Source organism: Eptesicus fuscus, chromosome 5 (genome assembly GCF_027574615.1).
Source record: "Eptesicus fuscus isolate TK198812 chromosome 5, DD_ASM_mEF_20220401, whole genome shotgun sequence".
NCBI lineage: Eukaryota > Metazoa > Chordata > Mammalia > Chiroptera > Vespertilionidae > Eptesicus > Eptesicus fuscus.
In genome coordinates this window covers 51964915-51987203 of record NC_072477.1, presented here as the reverse complement: position 1 = coordinate 51987203, position 22289 = coordinate 51964915, and the positions used below count along the sequence as shown (strand labels likewise).

At 45.7% G+C, this 22289-nt stretch overlaps 1 protein-coding gene across 4 annotated transcripts in view; it reads left to right on the top strand.

Annotated features, from left to right (window-relative positions):
* Positions 1–22289, top strand: part of MYZAP (myocardial zonula adherens protein) — a 92091-nt gene that overhangs the window by 28012 nt on the left and 41790 nt on the right. For 3 of the 4 annotated variants that reach the window (XM_008143183.3, XM_054716198.1, XM_028147827.2), the window contains exons 4-10: positions 1439–1531; positions 4422–4535; positions 7612–7764; positions 10816–10941; positions 11986–12114; positions 15372–15451; positions 17107–17212. In XM_008143183.3, coding sequence (XP_008141405.1) covers positions 1439–1531; positions 4422–4535; positions 7612–7764; positions 10816–10941; positions 11986–12114; positions 15372–15451; positions 17107–17212 — 801 coding nt within the window. The remainder of the gene's footprint in view (positions 1–1438; positions 1532–4421; positions 4536–7611; positions 7765–10815; positions 10942–11985; positions 12115–15371; positions 15452–17106; positions 17213–22289) is intronic. The other variant, XM_054716197.1, reaches the window with a different exon arrangement.

Genomic DNA, 22289 nt, shown 5'->3' with positions numbered 1-22289 from the left:
CGAAGTGCCCACCTCCATTGTGCTCTGCAACCTAAAAGTAGTCTCCAGGTCCCCTTTTGATAATGGCTTCGAATCCATCACTGGCCTGCTCATTCCTACTCGTGTCCATGGGATTGTTTGTCCTCTCTCGCTGTGATTCTGGTCCCTGGCTTCCTGAGTGTTTGCCACCCAGCTGAGGATCACGCCCACTCCTACTGGTGAGCAGCACGAGAACCGACTCAGGGCAGGGTGAGACATTCTGCCTGCCCTCGGTGAAAAGTACTGAGTTTGGCCCCATTTTCCCAAATTGTTTGTAGTTAATGGCAGAAAAGTAGGCAATTACTAATTTTTATTTTTCAATTATAGTTTATATTCAATATTATTCTGAATTAGTTTCAGATGTATAGCAAAGTGGTTATAAAATGGTGTACTTCACAGAGTGGTCCCCCTGCTGCTTCCAGTACCCACCTAGCCCCATATATACCGTAGTTATCACACTCTTATTGACAGTATTCCCTGTGCTGTAATGTGCATCTCCGTGACTATTCTGTAACTACCAATCTTTCCACGTAGCCCCCCAAACCCTCTCCCCTCTGACAACTGTCAGTCGTTCTCTGTATCTACGAGTCGGTTTCTATCTTGTTGAAAGTATACTAACTATTATTAGAATTCATCTGGGGAAGGCTTGGCATCTTAACTGCCCTCCCAAATCTCCACCAATATCCAGCCACCCCTAATAAACATGTCTGATTTTAAAACGAGCTAATTCTGTAAAAGCAACTTCAAGATTGAGTCCCCTATGCTGTCCCCTGCGTGCCTGTGGTTACTCTAACCTTGGAGCCCTTCCTGTGGTGGAAGCTCCAGAGATTCCCTGTTCTCTCTGCAGATCCCTGAGCGCTTCGCCCATCCTGGGGGCACCAGATTATTGGGGAAACTGACTTCCAAATGTATGGGTTCTCCAGGGCTCATACCGGCGCCCCCCCCACATTACATTCCAGACATTTCTGGAGTCAGAGCAGAGCTAGGGAAAATTAGAGGTTGCTTTTGCTTATTGGTCCTCTCATCTGTGTGTTTGCTGACAAGTTTTAAAATTTTTCTACTTGTAAAAAAATGTGTGATAGGAAAAGGGACAGACTTTGCCTGAATTGTGGTTTGAAGGTAATGGGTGAATTTCAACAAAGCATTTTCTCTCCAGAGTTTATTATTTGTATAATTAATACTTGTTAATGATTATAATTATATAATCATAACATGTTATTATTATTAATAATACAATTCTCTTGGTTTCTACCCAGATATCAGGAGTGATCTTATTCCTTAATTTCCCAAATTGTACTGTTTTTAAGATTGTTGTAGTGGGGGGGGGAGACTTTTCTCATTAGGATTTCTTAAAAGATTGGGAAATCTCGCATGAAAATGTTATAGCTTGCTCTCTAACCAGCATCTTTGTGGGCTGCAGGTGAGAGCCACCTTGGAAAAAGTAAGGAGGCGGATGTACGGAGACTATGATGAAATGAGACAGAAGATTCGGCAGATCACCCAGGAGCTGTCAGTAAGTCACTGTCTGGGTGACGTGGGACTGTGGAGGGTGACAGCGTCTAGAGCTCCCTCTCAGTGGCTAGTGTCAGAAGACATTTGAGTTTATGATGTTCTTTATGAGTGGGATCATGTTTTAAATGAACTGAGGGAATTTTATTACGGAATAAAGTTTATCATTTAAGGAATTTTTTTTCCGGAGCAAGAATACTCTTCCTTATATTAAAGCATTCCCTCCAAGTTCAGGAAGAAGACAAGGAAGCCAGCTGTCACCATATTAATTATCATTGTGTCTGAGGTGCTAGCCAGTGGAATTAAACAAGATAAATAAATTTAGAGGTATAAAAACCTAGATAGGTAGGTATAAAACTATCACTATTTATAAACTATCTGATTATATAACTAGAAAGCCCAAGTGATTCAATGAAAAAAAACTACTATAAACAATAAAAGAAGTCTGTAAAGTAGCAGGGTGAAAAATTAATGGATACAAAGAAAGAGGTTTCACTGTATAAAAACCAACCAGTTAGAAAAAATAACAGCAACAACAAAAAGAACCTACTAAATATCTAGGAGTAGACGGTAACAAGTGGAAAGACACACCACGTGCTTAGAATGGAAGATTCGACATTATAAAATGTCAGTACTATCGAGCTAATATACAAATTTAATATAACTCAAAATACCAACAGATTTTTATTTTATGTTGTTTTTCTACAACTGGACCAGGTGCTTTCAAGGAATAAATATGAAGAGTTGGGGGAATTCTGGGGGGAAAATACCAATGAGGGAGACTAGCCCTACTACCATTACAAGAAACTGAAAAAGCCCCAGAAATTAAAACAGTATAGTATTGGCAGAAAAGTAAATAGCATCAGTGAAAAAAAATCTAGAAATGTACCCCCATGTGTGACAAATGTAGCATCTCATATAAAGGGAAGAAAATGAACCAGTCAGTGTATGCTGTGGTGACAACTTATATATTGTCACATATATTCTGTGTGAATAAATTATATGTGAATAAATTCCAGGGAAATTATATCTCTACAATAGAACAGAGTTGTAAAAAAAAAGAGAGAGAGAGCCCTAACTGGTTTGGCTCAGTGGATAGAGTGTCAGCCTGCGGACTGAAGGGTCCCAGGTTCAATTCCGGTCAAGGGCATGTAGCTTGGTTGCGGGCACATCCCTGGTAGGGGGTGTGCAGGAGGCAGCTGATCGATGTTTCTCTCTCTTCGATGTTTCTAACTCTCTATTCCTCTCCCTTCCTCTCTGTGAAAAATCAATAAAATATATATTTTTTAAAAAGAGAGAATGAAAAGAATGACTAAGTTCTTCAAAAGGAGATGGAACGATTACAAAGATTATAGAGTAGATGATGAAAAAGCAAGATTCAAGATAATGTAATGTATTGTAATGCTACCACTTATGTAAAACAGGAAGGGTAAATAAATGTATCTAGATTGTTTTGGGTGTGCACAAAAAGTTGCTAAAAACATAATCAAGAAAGTAATTAACAGTGATTCTTAATTGAAGGGCAAATTAGGAAAGGCGGTACCTCAGCAGATGAGACTGGGAGATTATTTTAGTGCATACCTTTTACACTTTTTAAAAGTTGGAACTATGTGACTGTTACTGCATCAAAATTTAAGAAAAGACAACCTTCCTCTGGTTTAACCAAGCTAATGCTTGTGAGAAAAATTTAAAAAATAAATATTTGTGATTGATAATCTTGAAGAAAAACGTCCATGTGTCTATGACATACTCTCCATAAGAGCTAGTCATTGCCAGACCGGAGCACAGTTACAACAGCCATGCATCAGAGTTTACTTTACAGCTTGGCTGTGAGAGTATCTGCTTAAGTAAGACCTACTGCCTTCATTACAGGGGCAGGGGTTTATAAACACAGCCACCCAGTCATTCTCCCTGGCATGTAGGAAGCGATTTGTAAAATCCTCTCCTACTAATGGAAATTCACTCAGCTATCCAATGACGGACACTAACAACTTTAATTAATGCTAAAGGATTGGATTTGCAAAGATGAATAACAGGTCTCTGCTCAAATAACCCTTGTTGTCTCATGCCAGAACTGTCACAGGAGCTTGTCTCTCTGCCTATAGCCTCCTCCTCCTCCAGGCCACACCACACACTGCAGCCAGACTGATTGCTAAACTACTGCTATGTGAACACACCCCGAACAACAGCACACCACCCATTCCGGGTCCCGGCGGGCTGTTTCAGCTCTCTGTCCCATCCTCAGGGTGCACCTCCTTCTGTATCGTGCTGGCTGCTTTCTGTGGCTCTCACAAGGATCACCCTTGAGCCTACCCAGATCCCTTCCCCTAGCTCTGCTGCCTCCCTGCCCCTCTCTAGCCAGCCCTCCTGTAAGTTTTAGCTCAAGATGGGCCTCTGATGAACTCTCTCAAAGTATCAAATGCACACACCCAACCAAGACAACCCAACAACAGCAGCAGCCACGAAACAACTCTTGAGAATGGGGTGAGCCCAAAGTATATTCTTTCTAGCGTGGGTAGAAAGAACAATAGGGCCCAAGAAGATATTCCACCTGGGTTCGAGTTCCAGCCGTGCCACTTCTTAGGCCTGTGGGTGCAATTTCCTTACCTTCTCTGATTCTGTTTCCTCCCCATAAAGGCCGATGTGTGGCTGCCACATAGTGTTGTTGTGAGGGCTGGGGCCCAGTATGTGAATGTGTACAAACTATCCAAAGGAGAAGTCTTCCTATCTTTCTGGTCTCTGGGTCCTGCAGATGTTGACTTTTTAATTTGAGGCTGTCCACGAACTGTCATTGAGGTGGATGTGGCTGCTGTCAGGAGACAGTTCCAGCCCAAGCAAAGGTTCCTGGGGGTGTCTGGGTTGGTTTTGTGAAACTGTCTCTTCTCTCTGTCCAGGTTTCACAGGCTCAGAAGGACTACCTGGAGAATCACATCGAAACACAGTCGTCGGCCCTGGACAGCTTTAATGCCACGAACTCGGCGCTGGCGTCAGACTCCATTGACCTGCAGGTATTCCTCTCGCACTGGTAGGTGGGGTGCCATCTGTTGGAGGGCAGGCAGGCCTAACCAGAGTGGCCCCGTGCCTTTGTAGAAACAAATGTGAGTCACAGAATGTCCTCAGCTCCTCACGCAGAATCCTTTAAGCTTGGCTGCAGTGAAGGCCATGCAGGGAAGACGGTGAAGGAAGCTGAGGGTGGCACTTCCAAGCTGAGCCTCTGAACCTCTGTGTTGCAGTTGTTTTGCCCTCAGTAAAATGGGGGTTCAGATCCTGAGTTTCATGCTGGAGATGTCACTTGCTCCTCTAGATCCCCAAGTGGTCTTAAGTGTCAGTGTCATCAGCACCTCCCCCTCCCCCTGCAGCCCTGGTTTACAGGAAGTTCCACCCAATCACAGGACAGAAGGCAACCTGTATTCATGACTGGCTGTTAAGCACTTTTTCCTAATTTAGAAATTATTTTGCATGAAAAGAAATAATATGCATTTTAAAGAGTCTCTTGTAGCACCGGACAGGTTAAAGGAGGTCCTTGAACCTGTTTAGAGATCCTTTCTCTAAAGCCTCAGGGTCTTACATTTGTGCGTGTCCACCCCTTCAAGGGGCTTGCTCTCTTAATTAATTTGATTTGCTGGGAGTTTACCCCTCAGATGCTGCCCATTGATGTTCTTCCAACTGAGCCTCTCCTCCATCTAACATGCAAATCCACTTGAAAATGACCAAAACAAAGCATATGTTCACCTGAAGCTGCGTCCCTTGGGTTTAGTTTTTAAATATGCAAACAGTAGTTTCTGCCTCACCTCCAACTATATGTGGCTCTTATCTTTCTCCCCTCCTCTTAAAAGTTCCATAAGCCATTTCACATCCTCTCTGGTTCCATATAAATAACTTCTCAGATAAGCAAACAGATTTCCATGTTAGGGTTACCCACTTCCCCTAGAACCTGGTGTTCTCTAATAACAGCTGCTGGGGCAGCATGGCCGAAAACAAAGCGAGGCCAATGTCCCACAGCGGGCCTGGGCGGGCCCCTTGTTTGGATGTGTCTGGGAGCCCGTTTCTGGTGGGGCCTCTGTGTCCCTCCCTTTTCCTGACTTTCCATACCGTATGCCCGTTCCCCTGGCCTCAGGCCAGGCCCTGCTCGATCCAGCAGCCTTTGTTTTCCCTGACTCCTGCCATCCAGGGGGCTCGCCAAGGCTCCCTCTCCTTCCCTCTTGGACATCGCATTCCCGGCCAGCTAGGAGATGCTGTGCCTCACCTGATCTCACACCTGGCCTGTATCTGTGCTGTTTCTGGGTTTTCTTCCCCATGATCCTTCTGATTTGCTATCTTGCTGACACTCCAGGCATTTACTTTAGATGTCAGCTGCTAGGACATGGTCAACCATAGCCCAGGTACTTGACTGATTCCTAGTTATGGTCCAGCCTCTTAGTCTTGGGCAGACAGAGTAACCTTATAAGGAAAATATTAAAAACCATTATTAAAAAGGAGAAGGAGAAGAAGGGGAGGAAGAAGAAATAGGGGGGAAAAGGAGGGAATAAAGGCAGTAAAGAAAGGTATGATCTCACAGCCAGGAAACACCTGAGTCTGAATATAGTTGACTTCTTACTTCTTCAAGGCCCCAACCTCTTCCATTGTTCATTATACCCTCTTTTCATTGTCATGTACAGCGAGACCAGACCCTTGGTCTGATTTCATAGAACATCAGAGCTGGAAAGAACTGTTGAGATGATCTCCAACCCCCTTGTTTATGTATAAACAGACTGAAGCCAACAGAGGGAAATGACTTTATCAGGTATCTAGCTAGTGGCAGAGCCAGGGCTAGAACCCGGGTCTCTTGGTCCAGAGATAGATTCATGAGCACAAGAGTATCTACAAGTATCTGTAGAGCCAGTGGGACTTGGAAAGGGGTGCTTGGGCCATGTGGTTTCTGTATCCTCTGGCAGCTTCAGTGTTCTGTGATTCCATGGCTCCCGTGTTTATTACCATCGAAAATTCTTTTTCTGATTCAAGTATGTTTAGGAATGAGGCTTTTTATTTAAATTGGAGGCTAAGGATTTGGGGCACTTCAGAGACTGATCATCTACAAAGAGGACAAAGGGTTGAGAAAGTGTCCAACACCAGATCTTCTGATTTAAAATGGTTGATGACCAGGGGAGGTGCTGGGAGGTGCTCAGAACTCAGTGTCCAGTGGGAGGCATTCTGGGCTCTGGAGAGAGAGTTAACAAAGTAGAACGTGAAGCATTAAGGAGCAACACTCTTCGTTTAAACATTCTTGCTGCAGTGGGTGGCCTGGAGCAATAATCAACAGGCGTTTGACACTTGTCAGGCACTAGTCTGAGTCACCGAACCCTGCTCCCTGGTCCTCCTTCACCACCACCTCCTCTGCCCAAGAGAGGAAGGTGAAGCAATGCAGGCGTACAGCAACCTCAGCCACACTGTCTCCGTCCTGGCAAGCAGTCAAAAGTACAGAAGTGAGGGCCCCTGCAAGAAAAAAAGGAAAACATTTCTGTTCTACAAAACACATAATTTTATTTTCTGATTTCATTGTGGGAATTTGGGAGGTATAGAAAACACAAAGAGGAAAATAAATATCATCCATAATCCCATCACATATGAAAAACCATTATTTGGATTTGGATGAATTTTGTGCTAGTCTTTTAAAATTTTCTCTGTATAAACACATTTGAACAAACGCTCATTTTTCAAAATGAGATTGTTCTATACTTACTATTTTCAAACCCATTTTTCCCCCATGTGAAATCATGTATTATGAACACTTTCCTTAGAAAGCCTCCATTTTAGTCCATTGCCGTCCATCCTAAGCAGTGGCAGGGGGCACTGGCAGCAGCGGTGGGGTGTTATGGGGGAGGTTCTTGGTCCATCCAATTACAGGGCCACAGAGCTCTTGACCACCAGGGGGGCCCTCAACCCCTCAAACACCAGGGTCCCGGGTTGGCGTCTCGGTGGCCTGACCTCTATTTCAGTGGTTAACAGCAAAGATGTCCTAGTGCGTGCACGACTCTGGTCATGTTTTCTCACATGACAAGATCTGTGTTTTTTATTTATTAATTTTTAAAATTTTCACCCCATTAGAAAACGCTTGTGGATGTTACTTTGGAAAATAGCAACATTAAGGATCAAATCAGAAATCTGCAGCAGACATATGAAGTGTCCATGGACAAGCTGCGGGAAAAGCAGAGGCAGTTAGAGGCCGCGCAAGTTGAAAACCAGCTGCTGAAAATGAAGGTAAAGTAGGGCGGGGCGTAGATTTCCTACTAACTTTTCTCTTCTTTCCTTCTCCTCTCTCCTCCCATCTTCAACTCTTCTATTTCCTTTTCTCTGTTCTCTTTGTTAAATTTTCTCACCCTTTTGTGGTCAACCCCACAGGGCTTGGCTTAAAGGCACTAGGAGGTTTCTGTGCTCACAAATGTCAGTCCAGATCGGGGTGCCCCATAAAGCCCCCACTGGGTGCTCCTGCCTTGGGCCCTGTGGCCTCAAGGGCTGCTGAGACAGTCACCCGGGCACTGCTGTTAGTACTGAGAGGCACTTGGGATGCCCTCAGGGCTGCGATTTCAGCAGCTTCACTGAGGCCCTCGCTTTTCTGTGTGGTTTGACAATGAAGAGTTGAAGGGCACACAGAAAGACAACCGGTGGGTGACCAGGACTCTGGACAATGTCCCTCTTCTCTTGCTCACCAAGCTGTGCTTAGTCCATTGCTGGGCTCCTAATGCCCTCCCACATTTGAAACCTACTTTTGACCCACCCCGTATTGAGTGTCTACTGTGTGTCTGCCTGGACGTTCCTGTTTATTCCAGGGCTGGCATCCGGCGTCTGGCGTCTGGGTCCATCGTTAGGCAGTTTGGCAGTCTGGCTGTTTCCAAGGAGACCAAGCCCCTGAATCCAGCCTACAGTTGCCTGTTTTAGAGACTAATGCTTTACTTGACCCCCAAATAAATAAAGTTATAGGAGTCAGAGTGTCCCACGTGACCTGGATGCAGAGGAAACAGGACTCGGTGACGAGCCCTTTCCGAAGTCCGTGTTTGCAGTGGAAATGGGGTGCAGGATGCATTGGGTCCCTCTCAGCTGATGACAACCCTGTTCAGGATTTTTCATTTTGTGGCTTCTGGGTGCCAAAGTGTGCCTAGTGACAAGAAGGGGGAGTTAGAGGGCATCTTTGCAGTAAACATCAGGTAACCTATTGAGGTTCAAGTACACCTCGCTTATCCAGGGTTACATATCCAGCAGACTCAGCATTCTGGAACAAGCGGTAGCGGGAAGGAAGGGCTGCAGACAGCATAAGGTCAATGGCATGAAGTTCACAGGCCAGTGCAGGGCCACCTCCACCCGGAGCCCTGCCCACCCACTACTCCACTGACTTTTCTCGTCTCCTAAGCTGGGTCTGCCCGAGCCACGAGGAGCCCCCAGCTTAGTGTTGCCCAAACCAGGTGGGAATGTTTCCAAATGCAACATTTGGGGAAGCACAAAGGTATGGAAAGGATGAGTCCAAATTTCTTACAGGAGCTTACGTCTTTCCTAATGATTTATTGGTTAGTGCAACCAACGGGGCAGCTTCAACTCCATGTGGACAACTACTCTTCAATGGCCTCCCTGCTTTTCTGACGTAGTTTTTGTAAAGTAATGTATGAACATACAGTGGGGAGGAAAGTCAAACAATATGAAAGCTAATCTAGAGATATGCCCGCACCATTTTACCTTCCCAGCAGCAGGGTAAGAGGATTCCAGTTTCTTCGCATTCTCACCAGCGCCTGTCACTGTTACCTCACTGCTGACGACTATGCTAGTGAGTGGGCAGTGGTTCCTCACTGCGGGTGTGTGTGTCCCTGCCGACGAGTGATGTTGGGCATCAGTTCTTGTGCTGATGGTCATGGTCATCTGTGTCTCTTCTTTGGAGTGCCTGTCAGACCCTTTGCCCATTTTTAAATTGGGTTGTTTATATTTTATTATTGAGTTATAATTATTCTTTATATATTCAGGATACAAGTTACTAGATATGTGATTTGCAAATATTTTCTCTCTCTCTCCCAAATATTTTCTCCCATCACTTTCTTGATGGTATTCTTTGAAGCACAGAAGTTTGTTTAAAGGTCACAAAGATTTACCTTACGTTTTCTCCTAAGAGTTTTACAGTTTTAGCCTTTGCATATAAGCCTTTGATCCATGTTGAGTTAATTTTATACGTGGTGTGTTAGGGGTCCAGTTTTATTCTTTTGCATGTGTCCACCCGGTTGGGCCTGCACCATTTGTTGAAAAGTCTATTCTTTTCCCATCAAGTGGTCTTGATAGATAATTTTTTGAAGCTTAATATTTTATAACAGGGAAATTATTATTTGGCTTCAAAGTCAATGCTACAAACAAAACAAAGTGTATTCAGAAATAGAATATTTATATCTGTAATATCCCCTTTCCACTCCTACTTCCCCCTTCCTCTTCCAGATAACCTTTTAATTTTTTAACTTAATAGTTTACTAGTGACCCAGTGCGCAAAATTGTGCGAGACCCAAACCCACGGAAAATTGTGGGAGACCCGGGACCCCAGACCCTGCTGCTCTGCGGGACTCCTCCAAGTCCCGCCGGTGCCGCGAGACCCAGAGTCAAATCCCCGCCCACCCGCGCGTGCCTCGCTGCACATACAGCCTCCTGGTGACTGGTCTTTGGTCATTATGGCGTTCCGACCACTGGGTTTTTATTATATAGATTCTACTCTGACCCAATTCTAACAATGTAGTGATCTTATTTCTCAGCCCACACAGAATACTTAAGGCTTAAAAAGAACATATCTTTCTGGGTTCTATTAGGGCATGGACCTATTATGCAGAGGAAAAGGTTTATTAAAACTAATAGAATAAAAAATAGTTAAATTTTAGGATCAAAAGAACATTAGACAGGAAAAGTCATTGAAGAATGGAGTTAATAACACAGTGGAGCATAGACATATTTTATAGAGAATTCAATTTAAAAATGCCTACATTTGGGAGGCCGGTTTAATACCTAAGTTAGTTTCCACCTCTTGAAAAATTCGCTCATGTGGAACACTTTTCCTGATAAGATCAAGTTAGTTAGCATAAGGTGCCATTTTTTAGTTTCTGTGCACCTGTTCACCCCCTTCCTTCTGCCTTCGATCCCTTTGCCCGTGAGTTCCTGCTGCCTCTGTCTTCTGCCGAGCCCGAGCCGGTGGGTCCCCTCCTCTGTGTGTCCACCTGTGACACAAACAGAGTGAAAAGGGCTTGGTGCCCTGGCACCGGCAAAGCTGCCGCTCTGAAACGGGTGTCTCTGTAGGTGGAGTCCTCCCACGAAGCCAACGCCGAGGTGTTGAGAGAGATGACCAGGAAGCTGTACAGCCAGTACGAAGACAAGCTGCAGGAAGAGCAGCAGCGGCACAGCGCCGAGAAGCAGGCGCTCCTGGTACGTCGTGGTGCGGAGACCAGAACAGAGCAGGGTTTTTGGTTCAGTATGGTCGCTGAGGTTCAGACACGGGGGAGGGCAAAAGTAGATCACAGTTGTTCATATTGTAAATAATACAAGAATTAATAAATCACAATACAAGAATAAACTCCGTGTTTGGCATACTCACAACTGTATTCCTACTTGTGCTCCACCCTGTGGTAGGGTTTCTGGCTGGAGATGAGTTGGTGGACTAACTACTGGCTGAGGGCTCAAGGAATTTATCGTTTGCTCATCCACTCCCTTCCCTTCTCCCTCCTTTCCTTTACTCATCTCCCTCCCTTCTCAGAATAGCCCCCAATCTCTGGCTGTAAATCCATCCCTTTCTCTCGCTAATCTGACGGTTCACCAGCATCCAGGCAGGTCCTGGGCCTGCAGCTGTGCCTTTCTCTCCCCATTTGCTCCTCTCTACCAGGAATTTCCTCCTCCTTCCTGTCCCCAATCCTACCCACATTCCCTAGGAGCCGTGAAAGTAAGGGCCTGCCATTCCCACAGCCAGCAGTATCCTGCCCTTGGGAAGCCCGCACGCTCTCCCTGCCCTTTGCGTGGCCTTCTCTACCCGTTATTGGAGAGGGGCTATATGCCTCACACCTTGGCTTCCCTAGGATAGCATATGTTTCTTGAAGGCGGGGACGCCAGGTCTGCCCTAACCTGTGTCCTTACAGGCGTCATAAATGTGCCGAGAGATGGACTGAGCTGGTGCTTTGCAATAAGGGAGAAAGACGTGGGTATTCTGCATTCAACTCCAGCTCTGGTCTTCATCCCCTTCATGTTGTTGGCACATATATTGACATTCTGAGTGTCTAGTCAAGGGCTAAATAACCTTCGCAGGCTCGTTTTACACATAAGGACTCGAGGGAAAAAGGGGGAAATGACTAGGCTTATTAAAAAGCCACGTGATGCATCTAGGCCCAACGTCATGCATTAGAGGCATCGTTAGCAACACCCTGGTTGGTAGTCTGGGGTCTCCATGGCTCTGCTGAGGACAGTGTGTTGCTTTTGCAGGAAGAAACCAATAGTTTTCTGAAAACGATTGAAGAAGCCAATAAGAAGATGCAGGCGGCAGAGATCAGCCTGGAAGAGAAAGACCAGAGGATTGGGGAGCTGGACAGGCTGATCGAGCGCATGGAAAAGGTAACAGACACAGCCCCTGTCTATTCCACTGGCCCAGATGCCCGGCTTTTCCGCAGCCCCCTGCAGGCCTGCGTGGAGGCCTCAGACGCCCACAGCACTGACACCTCTCGGCCCTGCAATGTGTGAGTTCAAAGAAAAGACCAAACTGTCAAAGTATGGGAAGTCCACGGAAGTTCTGATTTTTCCCTGATGACCATTTTTAAAAAGCCATACATTTAAAATTATTTACAAAAATGAATATTTTAGTGGCTCTTGCTTTGCTGGGGCCTCAAGCATGAACTTAGTTGAATGGTCAAGTCCTATTTAGATGTTACATCTGCACCACAAGCCTGTTGTTTCTGGGCGTGTGTCTGAAGGGTGGCTTTTCTCTGACACCCCACATTTCAGAGTGGGGGGCAGCACGTTTCTCTGTGGGTGAGGACGGGGGCTGTGCGGGGAAGGCAGGCGCTCAGCTGAGATAATGAAGCCTAGAGAAAGGGAGGAGGCCAGAGGTGAGGCAGAAGTGGAGAAAAGGGAAGAAAGGGTGGAGAGAAGAAAGAAAAGGAAGGAAGGAAGGGAGGGAAAAAAGAGGGGCCTGTGACCTTTAGCAGGTGACAGCTGACTTCTGGGGGAAGGGCGGCTGAGGGCCAAGCCTGGGACTGATTTCTGGGAAATGGCTCTCTAGCCACATGTGAGTTTGCAGAACAGTGGTGACCTGCCAGGACCGTGACTTATCAGCACCCCACACTCATGCTGGGTGCTGAGATCCTGATGACGGTGGGAGGGGGGATGAGGACGTGAGCAAGGCCAACATCTGGGCTTCCGAGTGATTCTGAGAAGAGGTCTCCTTACCCCCATGTCTGCAGCTTAAGCCCCTCCCCTGACAAGGTGAGGTTGAGCCTGAGTGGGAAGGGCATTGAATTCAGTGCCATGGAGCTTCGGCCTTGGGAATATCGTTATTTGGGAGGGACTTGAACAACTAAAGAGTCAATGACCATTTCACCTCTCCCCTGGAAAACAGAACCCTGTCTTTTATTGAAGAGAGGATGTGAGGTGGTTAAGACCATCCATGTTGGTGGGAGGAGGTGACAGTGAGGATCAGGCAGCAGAGGCGTATTCTAGGACTTGGGAGGGAGAGCGAGCTCCATGCTCCTGTTCTCCTACAAGAGCAGAAGATGCCCATTCTCACACACACTCCCTCCAGGTGACAGTTGTCTCGCAGGACAGAGAAGCAAGGTCCCCGTGGTGGTTCAGAATATAGGTTTTGCCGTGAGACTGACCTAGGGTTTGAGTCTTGCCTCGCTTTCTAGTTGTGGGCAGTGAGCTGACTTTTCCAAACTCGGTCTCCTCTTCTGTAAAACACTGATAATCATGGTTCTTTCCTTGGGCTTTGGGAGGAGGAATGAGAAAAATCTATGCAAAGTACTAAGCACAGTGCCTGGCGTATACCCAGCAGGGCCTCAGAAATTGGGGGCTGGCACTTTTATTTTGTTACAGACTTGCTTAAATGTCTGCCCCAGAGTCAGCCTTTTAAAGCTGGATCTGTTTTTTAGCTTATCTTCTTTGAACCCTTGTGATTCTGATTTCCCGCTTTCCTCCCCTGATTTCCATGTGGACCTGGTATGAGGGCTTTTTCTTTAGTGGTTGAAAATGTATCGTCTTCTTTTCCATTTAGGCTAGAGAAATGTTTGCTTTATTAGCTAAGATTAGGAATACCGATCGACTGCTCTTTCCTCTTCAGGGGTAAATCTTTGAGAGCAGGAATTGGGCCAAATCTGTGTCACACCCCTGTGGCGGTGTGTGTGTCCTGCTCACACTGAGTTCTGGATTTTGCTCAAGGACAGACCATGTGCTTTTGAATGGCTTCTCTGCTGTATACCACAGTTTATTGTTTCTCTTTTTGAGTATTGTATTCAGAACACTCTTCTGTGGTCGGTAACAACCTTTTAAGGAGTGTGTTCTCCCAGGGACCCCCTGCAGAACAGATAATGCTCTAGGCCTTGATCTGGGTGGTGGTTTCACCAGGTAATCAGGTGTGTACAAACGTAAGAAATGATTGGGCGGTGTACACTTAAGATTTGTTCAACCTCAATTTAGAAAATTATCGAACTTTTAAAGTATGCTCCAAATTAGGCCTTGCCCTACTTATGACAGCTTTTGGGGGGAGGGGGTTAGAAGGGAGGCTCACTTGTGAAAGGTTCATCATTATTATTTCAGGCCTAATGTAAACTTCCGGCCCATCGCCTACCACGTGGGGGCAGGGGTCATCCTGCCCAAGCTGGGCAGCAAGAATGTGCATTCCCTGTACAGACTGAGAAATAACAACAAAACCCCACCGGAAGTCGGTCTTCCTTTTTGACCAAATACATGGATGGTAATATTCTCTTCCTGCCAGGGTGGCTGCCCCCTGGTATACCACGGCTTACAGCTTCAGAAGTTGTGGGACTTACGTTTTCAAAGACTTGCTTTTAATAATTTTGCAGGAAGGAGGTTTGGAATCTATGTAACAAGTAAGAGTTTGTTGGGCATCTCTGAGATGTGGAAGCTCCAGAGGAGAACCATTTCCTGGCCTTTCCTAACTTCTCAGACCACTCATATTCCTGGACTCATGGCCCTCCCCTAGCTTTGGAAAAGCAGGTAGCATTTTCCAATCCCTGTTTCTCTCTGACTCTGACCCTCCCTCCAGGAAGGGCCCAAATGGATATTCCGAGGTAATTTTCCATTAACTTTTAATCACACCCGCAAAGTTCCTTTTCTCAAGTAATGTGACATATTTGCAGGGTTCAGAGGTCAGGATGTGGACATTGCTGGGAGCTGTTGTTCTTATGACCACAGTATATTTTTACAGGTGAACATACCTATGTAAACACCGCCCCCCCCCCCCCCCCAGGTTAGTCTATAGGCATTTATAGAGCCTTGTTAGTTGCTGCAGAAAGTAATCAAGAATTTTTGCAGTATCACAGGCCACTGATACAGAGTATTGATTATCATTATTTAGAACTACAAATTTCACAAGGCACCTGAGCCTAGGCTGGCAGAATACTGTGAATGGCTTTATCCAAGGTGTTTGTCTCTAACTCATAAATACGCCCAGAAACACACACCAACAAGTTTGGCGTTTTTGAGCTTCGTTAGGACTCTGGTGAGTGGGCGTGTAAAACTCACAGTGTGTTTCATATAGACTTGAGCTCACCAGTGCTGGAATCGACAGAGGTACACATTCTCTGTCCAACTTGGTTTCATCCATTGGTGAACATGCCAGTGTCTGTGTGTTTTAGGAACGCCATCAGCTGCAACTACAACTCCTAGAGCACGAAACAGAAATGTCCGGGGAAATAACCGACTCTGACAACGAAAGGTAAGATGCAACGCCCTTGATCTCGCGATGTTTTTTTTTTTTTTTTAAATATATATTTTATTGATTTTAGAGAGGAAGGGAGAAGGAGAGAGAGACAGAAACATCAGTGATGAGAGATAATCATTTGATTGGCTGCCTCCTGCACGCCCCCCACTGGGGATCGAGCCCGCAACCCAGGCATGTGCCCTTGCCTGGAATCAAACCTGGGACCTTTCAGTCCACAGGCTGACGCTCTATCCATTGAGCCAAACCAACCAGGGCTTGCGATGGGTTTTGATGGTGGACGTGCTGTGTGTGTGGGGGCTCACTTGCTCCTTTCACGTTCCACTCACCTGGCCATCTCTTCCAGCAGAAAACTGCTTGAGAGCTTCCCGTATGGAGCTGGTTTCTTTAGGAGCCTAACAGCCACTTCCTACAGCCGTGGCACACATTTTAATTTTGCACTGTCACAGTGCAAAAGTTCAGTCTGCCAGTGTTCTCCATAACCTTGAACTTCACAGGATGCACCTTGTTGATGAGAAAACATCAACTATGATTAATATCGTTGCCATGGAAGCTAACTTTAAAATGTCTTTCTGTGTTTCCAAACGTTGCTCGGTCAGATCTTGCCTTGTCCCCTGTCTCTGAGTGTACGAAGCCCTGCGTGGAAAACGCAGAAGTAGTGCGTGGACTCTTCTAGGAACCAAAAGGCTGAAAGGCCTCGTGTGGCTCCTTAGCGAAGGGGAACAAGGTTGGGATGGTTTGAGCATTTGGGGCAAGTTCCTTATCCTCCCCGAGATCTTTGCCAATCTTGGAAATGGGAATTCTTTTTTAAAGGAGGAGGGAGTTGTGATGATTATAACAGCATCCGTCTCACTGGGTGATTATCATGAGGGACATGTTGGACGTACTGCCTGCCACATAGCATTTGCTGAAAAAAATACCTGTTTTCCTTCCTCTTATGCAACTTCAGAGTTTGCAGAGTCATAGGGGTCTTGCCTGGTCTTTAATGTAGCGCTGACGAGGGACCTGGCAGAGGTGGGAAGCGGTGAGCTCACCACCAGGCCCTGCACCAGTGGTCCGGTCCAGGGCCCCCCATCTGCTGGGTCCTTTGGTTTCTTTGAAACCAGCAAAGTCAGAGAATAGTTTTTGCTATTTTCAAACCAAAGTGTGAAATGTTGTACGATGCAGTTCAGTCTGTTTTGGTGAAGAGAAGGTCTTTCAACAGGTTTCCCATTCTCCCAAGATAATCTCATACAGAACAAGGATAATTCCAGACTTCCCAGGGCTCTGCTGGGAGCTCTCATTTCGGACATTCTGTTGTGTTGCTAGATGCCTCTCCTTCTCTGACCCTTAATCAACGTAATTGACTGGCTGTTCCGATATCGTATTAACTCCAAAACAGACAGCCTCTCATACCTGCACGTGGTACCAGCAGATTTCCTCTCGGTGCCTGGAAAGTGTAACTGTCCTTATACAGGGGAAATTTACAAGTGGGTACGTGAAAAGAGCCCTCTGTTCCTTCCACCGCGAGGTGGTTGGTTGAGGCAATCACCTAGGACACACATCTTGGCGTTCCCTTCTTGTTTTTGGCAACATTCCTTCCCAGCGGGGACTCTCGGTGCCGTGCACACCTGTGGTGTGGGACTCAGTGGCTCTCTCCTCTGTTGTGTTAGGTATCAGCAGCTGGAGGAGGCGTCGGCCAGCCTCCGGGAACGGATCCGACATCTGGATGACATGGTGCATTGCCAGCAGAAGAAGGTCAAGCAGATGGTTGAGGAGGTAAGCGCTTGTCAGAGGTCATGGGCCAGGTTGCTTCCTGTGGTGGGGACAATTCAGCCCTGCAGCCAGATCTGACCTCAGCCCAGTGTTCTGGCGCTCACAGTGGACTTGCTCAGATCACCTCTGTCTTGACCCCGAGGGGAATTTCCTCTTATGTCCCCTCCCTGCTGATTATCCCTCTAAAAGAGGGTCTTCTCCAGATCAGAGGGTGACAGTTAATAAGTCATGAGGTGCAGGGCATAGCTCACCCAGTCTCAGAAGACAGCAACACCCAGGGAGCAAAGGGAAGTTTGACAAGGAAAGTTTAATTCAGCTTGGGTCTCTACACTGCCCCCTGCCTGCCTCCCCTGGCTACTACTCGTCCTTTCTTCATTTCTGGTGTGTCTCTCATTCCCTTTTCCTGTCTGTTCCTTTCTCTTTCTTCTGCCTTCTCCCCTCATTCTCTTCTCCTATTCCTGTTTCTTCTTCCTCTGTTCACTTTTCCACCATCCTTTCTCTCCTTAAGTGCCTATGTGTGAAACAAAGTTGTAGGTTTACTGTACGCTGGGCATAGTTTACTATTCTATTTTTTTAAATGAAAAGACAGGTAAGTTGAATATTTGTATTCTCTAAGAGGAAAACAATTCTTTTAACCTGTGTTAATGTAATCTGCCTCTCTTGTGGTGATTGCTCAATAGAAGAAAGTTTATGCTGTTGTAAAGCCAGTAACATATTATTGTAATTTTTTCTTGCTCAATTAAAAAAATCAGACAGAAGCCCTAACTGGTTTGGCTCAGTGGATAAAGCGTCGGCCTGTGGACTGAAGGGTCCCGGGTTTGATTCAGTCAAGGGCACATGCCCAGGTTTCGGGCACATGCCCAGGTTTCGGGCTCAATCCCCAGTAGGGGGTGTGCATGAGGCAGCCAATCAATGATTCTCTTTCATCATTGATGTTTCTATTTCTCACTCCCTCTCCCTTCCTCTCTGAAATCAATAAAAATTTTTTTTAAAAAAAAATCAGACAGAAGAAAAGAACAGTTAGTACTAACAGGTTTATAAAAATTCTCTAGGGTCTAATTCTCTAACTTGCAAAGAAAAGAAAATGGTTCAATTTAGTTAAACATGTGGTTGGCAGTGAAAAAAACTGGAAAAAAAAAGTTTTTCCCCTTATATAAAGCACTACTCTGAAAAGTTATTTCTTTTATTATTGATTTACTGAAATTAAAAGTATATCTACTTCTAATACATAATTTACACACATGACACAAATAGAAGTTTAAAAGTATATCTCTTTGATTAACCTATAAACTGCTGGAGATAGCGGCATGGGCTTAAAGTCCGGGGGTTGTGAGGATGGGGAGGGGCACTTTGTTTTTTCTTGTGTGTAGGATAAACATATACATTCGATAAAATTTGCTTCCCAAACAAGGAATCCAATCACATGGAGTCGAATCCTGTGCGTATTATATTGGCTCCTGTGCCAGCCTTGGGAGCAGTAGAATAAAAGAACGGGCGTCCGAGGTTCAGACAAGGCACCCATGCCCGCACCTTCGCAGCCCCTTTGCACACCTGTACGGGAGCACTGCCGGCATCGGCGATGGTAGATCCTGCCCAGTGGCACACTAGGCCGATGTCAGGACTGTGTTTCCCAAGGAAGAGCATCATGTTGTCACAGTTAGCATCTCGGGGCGCCATGGCTGGCAGAGCATAGCTTTTCCGTGTCTGACTTTCACACACGTGAAGTCTAGGGCTGGGCTGTTCTCGTTTCCCATCTGTGGCTCTACTGTGGAACACTGCCATTCCCCCACCTCACCACAGGGTGGTGCTCTGTACTGATCGCGTATCTAATATTAGAGAACCAGTGACTAAAACCTCAGACTGGTTGGCTTCTGATACAATTATTATCTGTAATATTTATGATTGGTACCAAAATCAAGAGATGCTTTTTAAAAAGACATTTTCAAAGAAGTTTAGGATGCGCTGTTTTCTAATTTACTTCTGGAACATAATGGAACTACCAATTTGAAGGGAGTGGAGTGGGGGAATATCTACACATGAAAATAAGGAAACAGATAAAGATCACTGTCCATGCCCTGCTTTTCTACCTGTGATTGACTGACTCCCAAATGAGCTTCCCTAAGTCCCGATGATGTGGTCTGGGAGACCCAGGCACTGGAATGAGATCACAAGCTGAAATTTAGGATGACACCGTCAGAGGGAGCTTCACTCAGGGGCCTGCTGGATTTCAGCAGTGGATGGAGACTTAAACACAGAGAGAAAGAGGCTTTTTATTCTAAATGTAAACATCTAAGTCAAGTAGTAAGAATTAATGTGTCTAGTACACTGTGCTAACTTTACAACAAAAAGATGGTTTAGAATCTTAATTGCTATAGCCACTTACGTGAATTATTTTTTAAGTTAGAAACATGGAAAAAGGAATATTGACAAATGAGCACATTCAGAAGAGCAGGATCAGGTTGGAAAGGAGCTGAGAACTCTGGAAATTCAGGGAATGGTTGAAGGCTTTGGGGAAGAGATGGACCAGGGGGCCAGACGTGAGAGCTGAATTAACATCTTGGATAATGGCCATCGAGAAGAGGGAATATATCTGTTTTGTATCGCCATGCAAGGCCAGGCTGGAACCACTGGGTGGCACTTAGGAAAAGGCAAATTTCAGCTCTGGGTTTAACATAAGGAAAACATCCTATATAATTAAAGCCTAATATGCTAAGTGTCCGGTTGTCCAGTCATCTGTTCAACCAATCAAAGCGTAATATGCTAATGATATGCTAAGGCTGCTCAACCGCTTGCTATGATGTGCACTGACCACCAGGGGGCAGACAGTCGGTGGGTAGGTTAGCTTGCTGCTGGGGTCCGTTCCGTTTGATCGGGACTGAGCAAGACAGGCCGGATACATCCTGGAGCCCTCCCGCTGTCCCTCCCCGGCTGGCCAACCTCCCATATCCCTCTCCAGCCCTGACTGTGCACCAGTGGGGTCCCTCAGCCTGGCCTGTGCCCTCTCGCAATCCAGGACCCTTCAAGGGATATCAGAGAGCCGGTTTTGGCCCGATCCTGCAGGCCAGGCCTAGGGACCCCACTGGTGCATGAATTCGTGCACTGGGCCTCTGGTTTCTAATATTTGCTGCCCTGGGAGGTTTTAGCCCTTCACCACGGGTGCATTCCTTATGACATAAGAAGTTGTGATAGAAGCTTCTTATAAATAAAGAATTCTCTATTGTTTACTAGGCTGTGCCTGTTGTTATGATCGCAGCATTATCATTACTTTCCCCAATGACCAAAATCAGCAAAATTATAACTAAATCACTTCAGGGCATTTGCACCAAATTTTAAAAAACCCAGACTACTGCCTGGCCAGTGCGCTCAGTGGTTAGAGTGCCCTGTGCACCACAGTGGTTAGAGGGCCAGTGCATGTGCATGAGGCAAACGATCGATGTTTTTCTCTCAAGTCGATGTTTTTCTCTTCCTCTCACTTCTTCTCTCTCTACAATCAATGAAAGGCATATTCTCTGGTGAGGATTAAGAACAAAACAAAACAGAAACCCAGACCACTGAATTAGTTACTTGTGGAATCTTGAACTCTGACTTTAGAAGAAAAATATATTTTTACCCATGAACTCTGGACATTAAGACAATTTGACCTAGAAACAGAGGCAGCAAATGTCAGGGTCCCCTTTCCTTCCCTCCCAGGAAGTCTGAAAGCTTGTCAGTATGGTAGCTTCACATTCACCAACGGTTGAATCCAGTCTCCATCCACTGTTGGTGTCATTTTCGTCCCAGTGTCTATGAAGAAACTCCGTTTATTAAAATGATGTGCTTCTTTTCCCAGCTCCAATCATCCATGAGGTCCTTGGAATCTTAAATTGTTAGGCAATATATTTCCTTCCACCTCAGTACAATGCAATTTCTTAATAATATAACAATCTGAATAAAATGTAACCGATAAAAATATATAAAAACAACAACAAAACAAACAAACAAAAATATACCTGGCCTAGGTTTTGCAGTCCATAGCTCAGTAATTGATTTTCATTGTGTAGGACAGTATGTTTCAGTAAGGACTTGCACATGTAAGAAAAGAGCAGAATGGGCCTTTTAGAAATGAAAGGTTAATATATGTCTTATGGGGCCAAGTTCATTGGAAAAAGGCAACTCAAAGAATTTTGTGGGAAGTGTAAGACCAAATACCCCCACAGACTAGATCTTTATTGGGGTGGATGTAAGGGACTGGTGTCTCCCTCCATCACTCCTTCTTCTAACTGGTTCTAACTCCGACAAAAAGGAGGAAAAGAACTACATGCTCCTTAGACTTTCAAAGGTTTGCCAGAAAATATAGAGGGACTGAAAGAAATAGCTCTTCTGGGGAAATTCACTCATCCATCTGTCCACTAGCTACCCGCCGGCACTCTCCGTGCAGGGCTGGGACAGGTGGGGAGGGGCAGGTGTGGCTCTGGATCTCCCCAGTGGTGTCATCCGAGTTCCAGAGTGACCCTCCTGCTGGGGTGTCCTGCTTCTGTTGAAAAGCCGCACTGGGGGTAGGTCCTGTGCCTCAGTCAGGCTGCATTCTTGAGCTTGCCATGAAAGGAACCCGGGGCTCAAGGAGGAGCCAAGGGCAGGGCGGAACCCTGACACATCTTCAAGTGTTAAGTCTTTAGTTGGCCCTTCAGAGGGTCATTCTCACCTCTTTACCTGTGCTCACCAAGGCCCGGTCTCCTGCCAACCACAGCGGTTTTTCTGCCAAGGGGAAATTAGCTGGAGGAAAGAGCAAATTCTCATTTGCCCTCAAAAAGGGTAGACTTACATTTTTGCCAGTGGGCAATGATATTATTCAGCTGAATACATAGTACTTTAATAAGAGTTCCTTTACCTTTTCTGCCTCAATCATAGGCATCCTTTCGTTTCATCACGGCCTTCTTCTAATTTCCCATTGTGTTTGTGATGGGTGAAATGTTTCTTCCAAAAGCAAATGTCTGAAGAGGTTTCCTTTCAGTTCCAGAGAGGGCATTTTTCCTTAGAGTTTTCTTTTGCAGAAAGCAATTGCACCCCTGACCCCCTTGTATAATTTAGATGTTTAATGAGT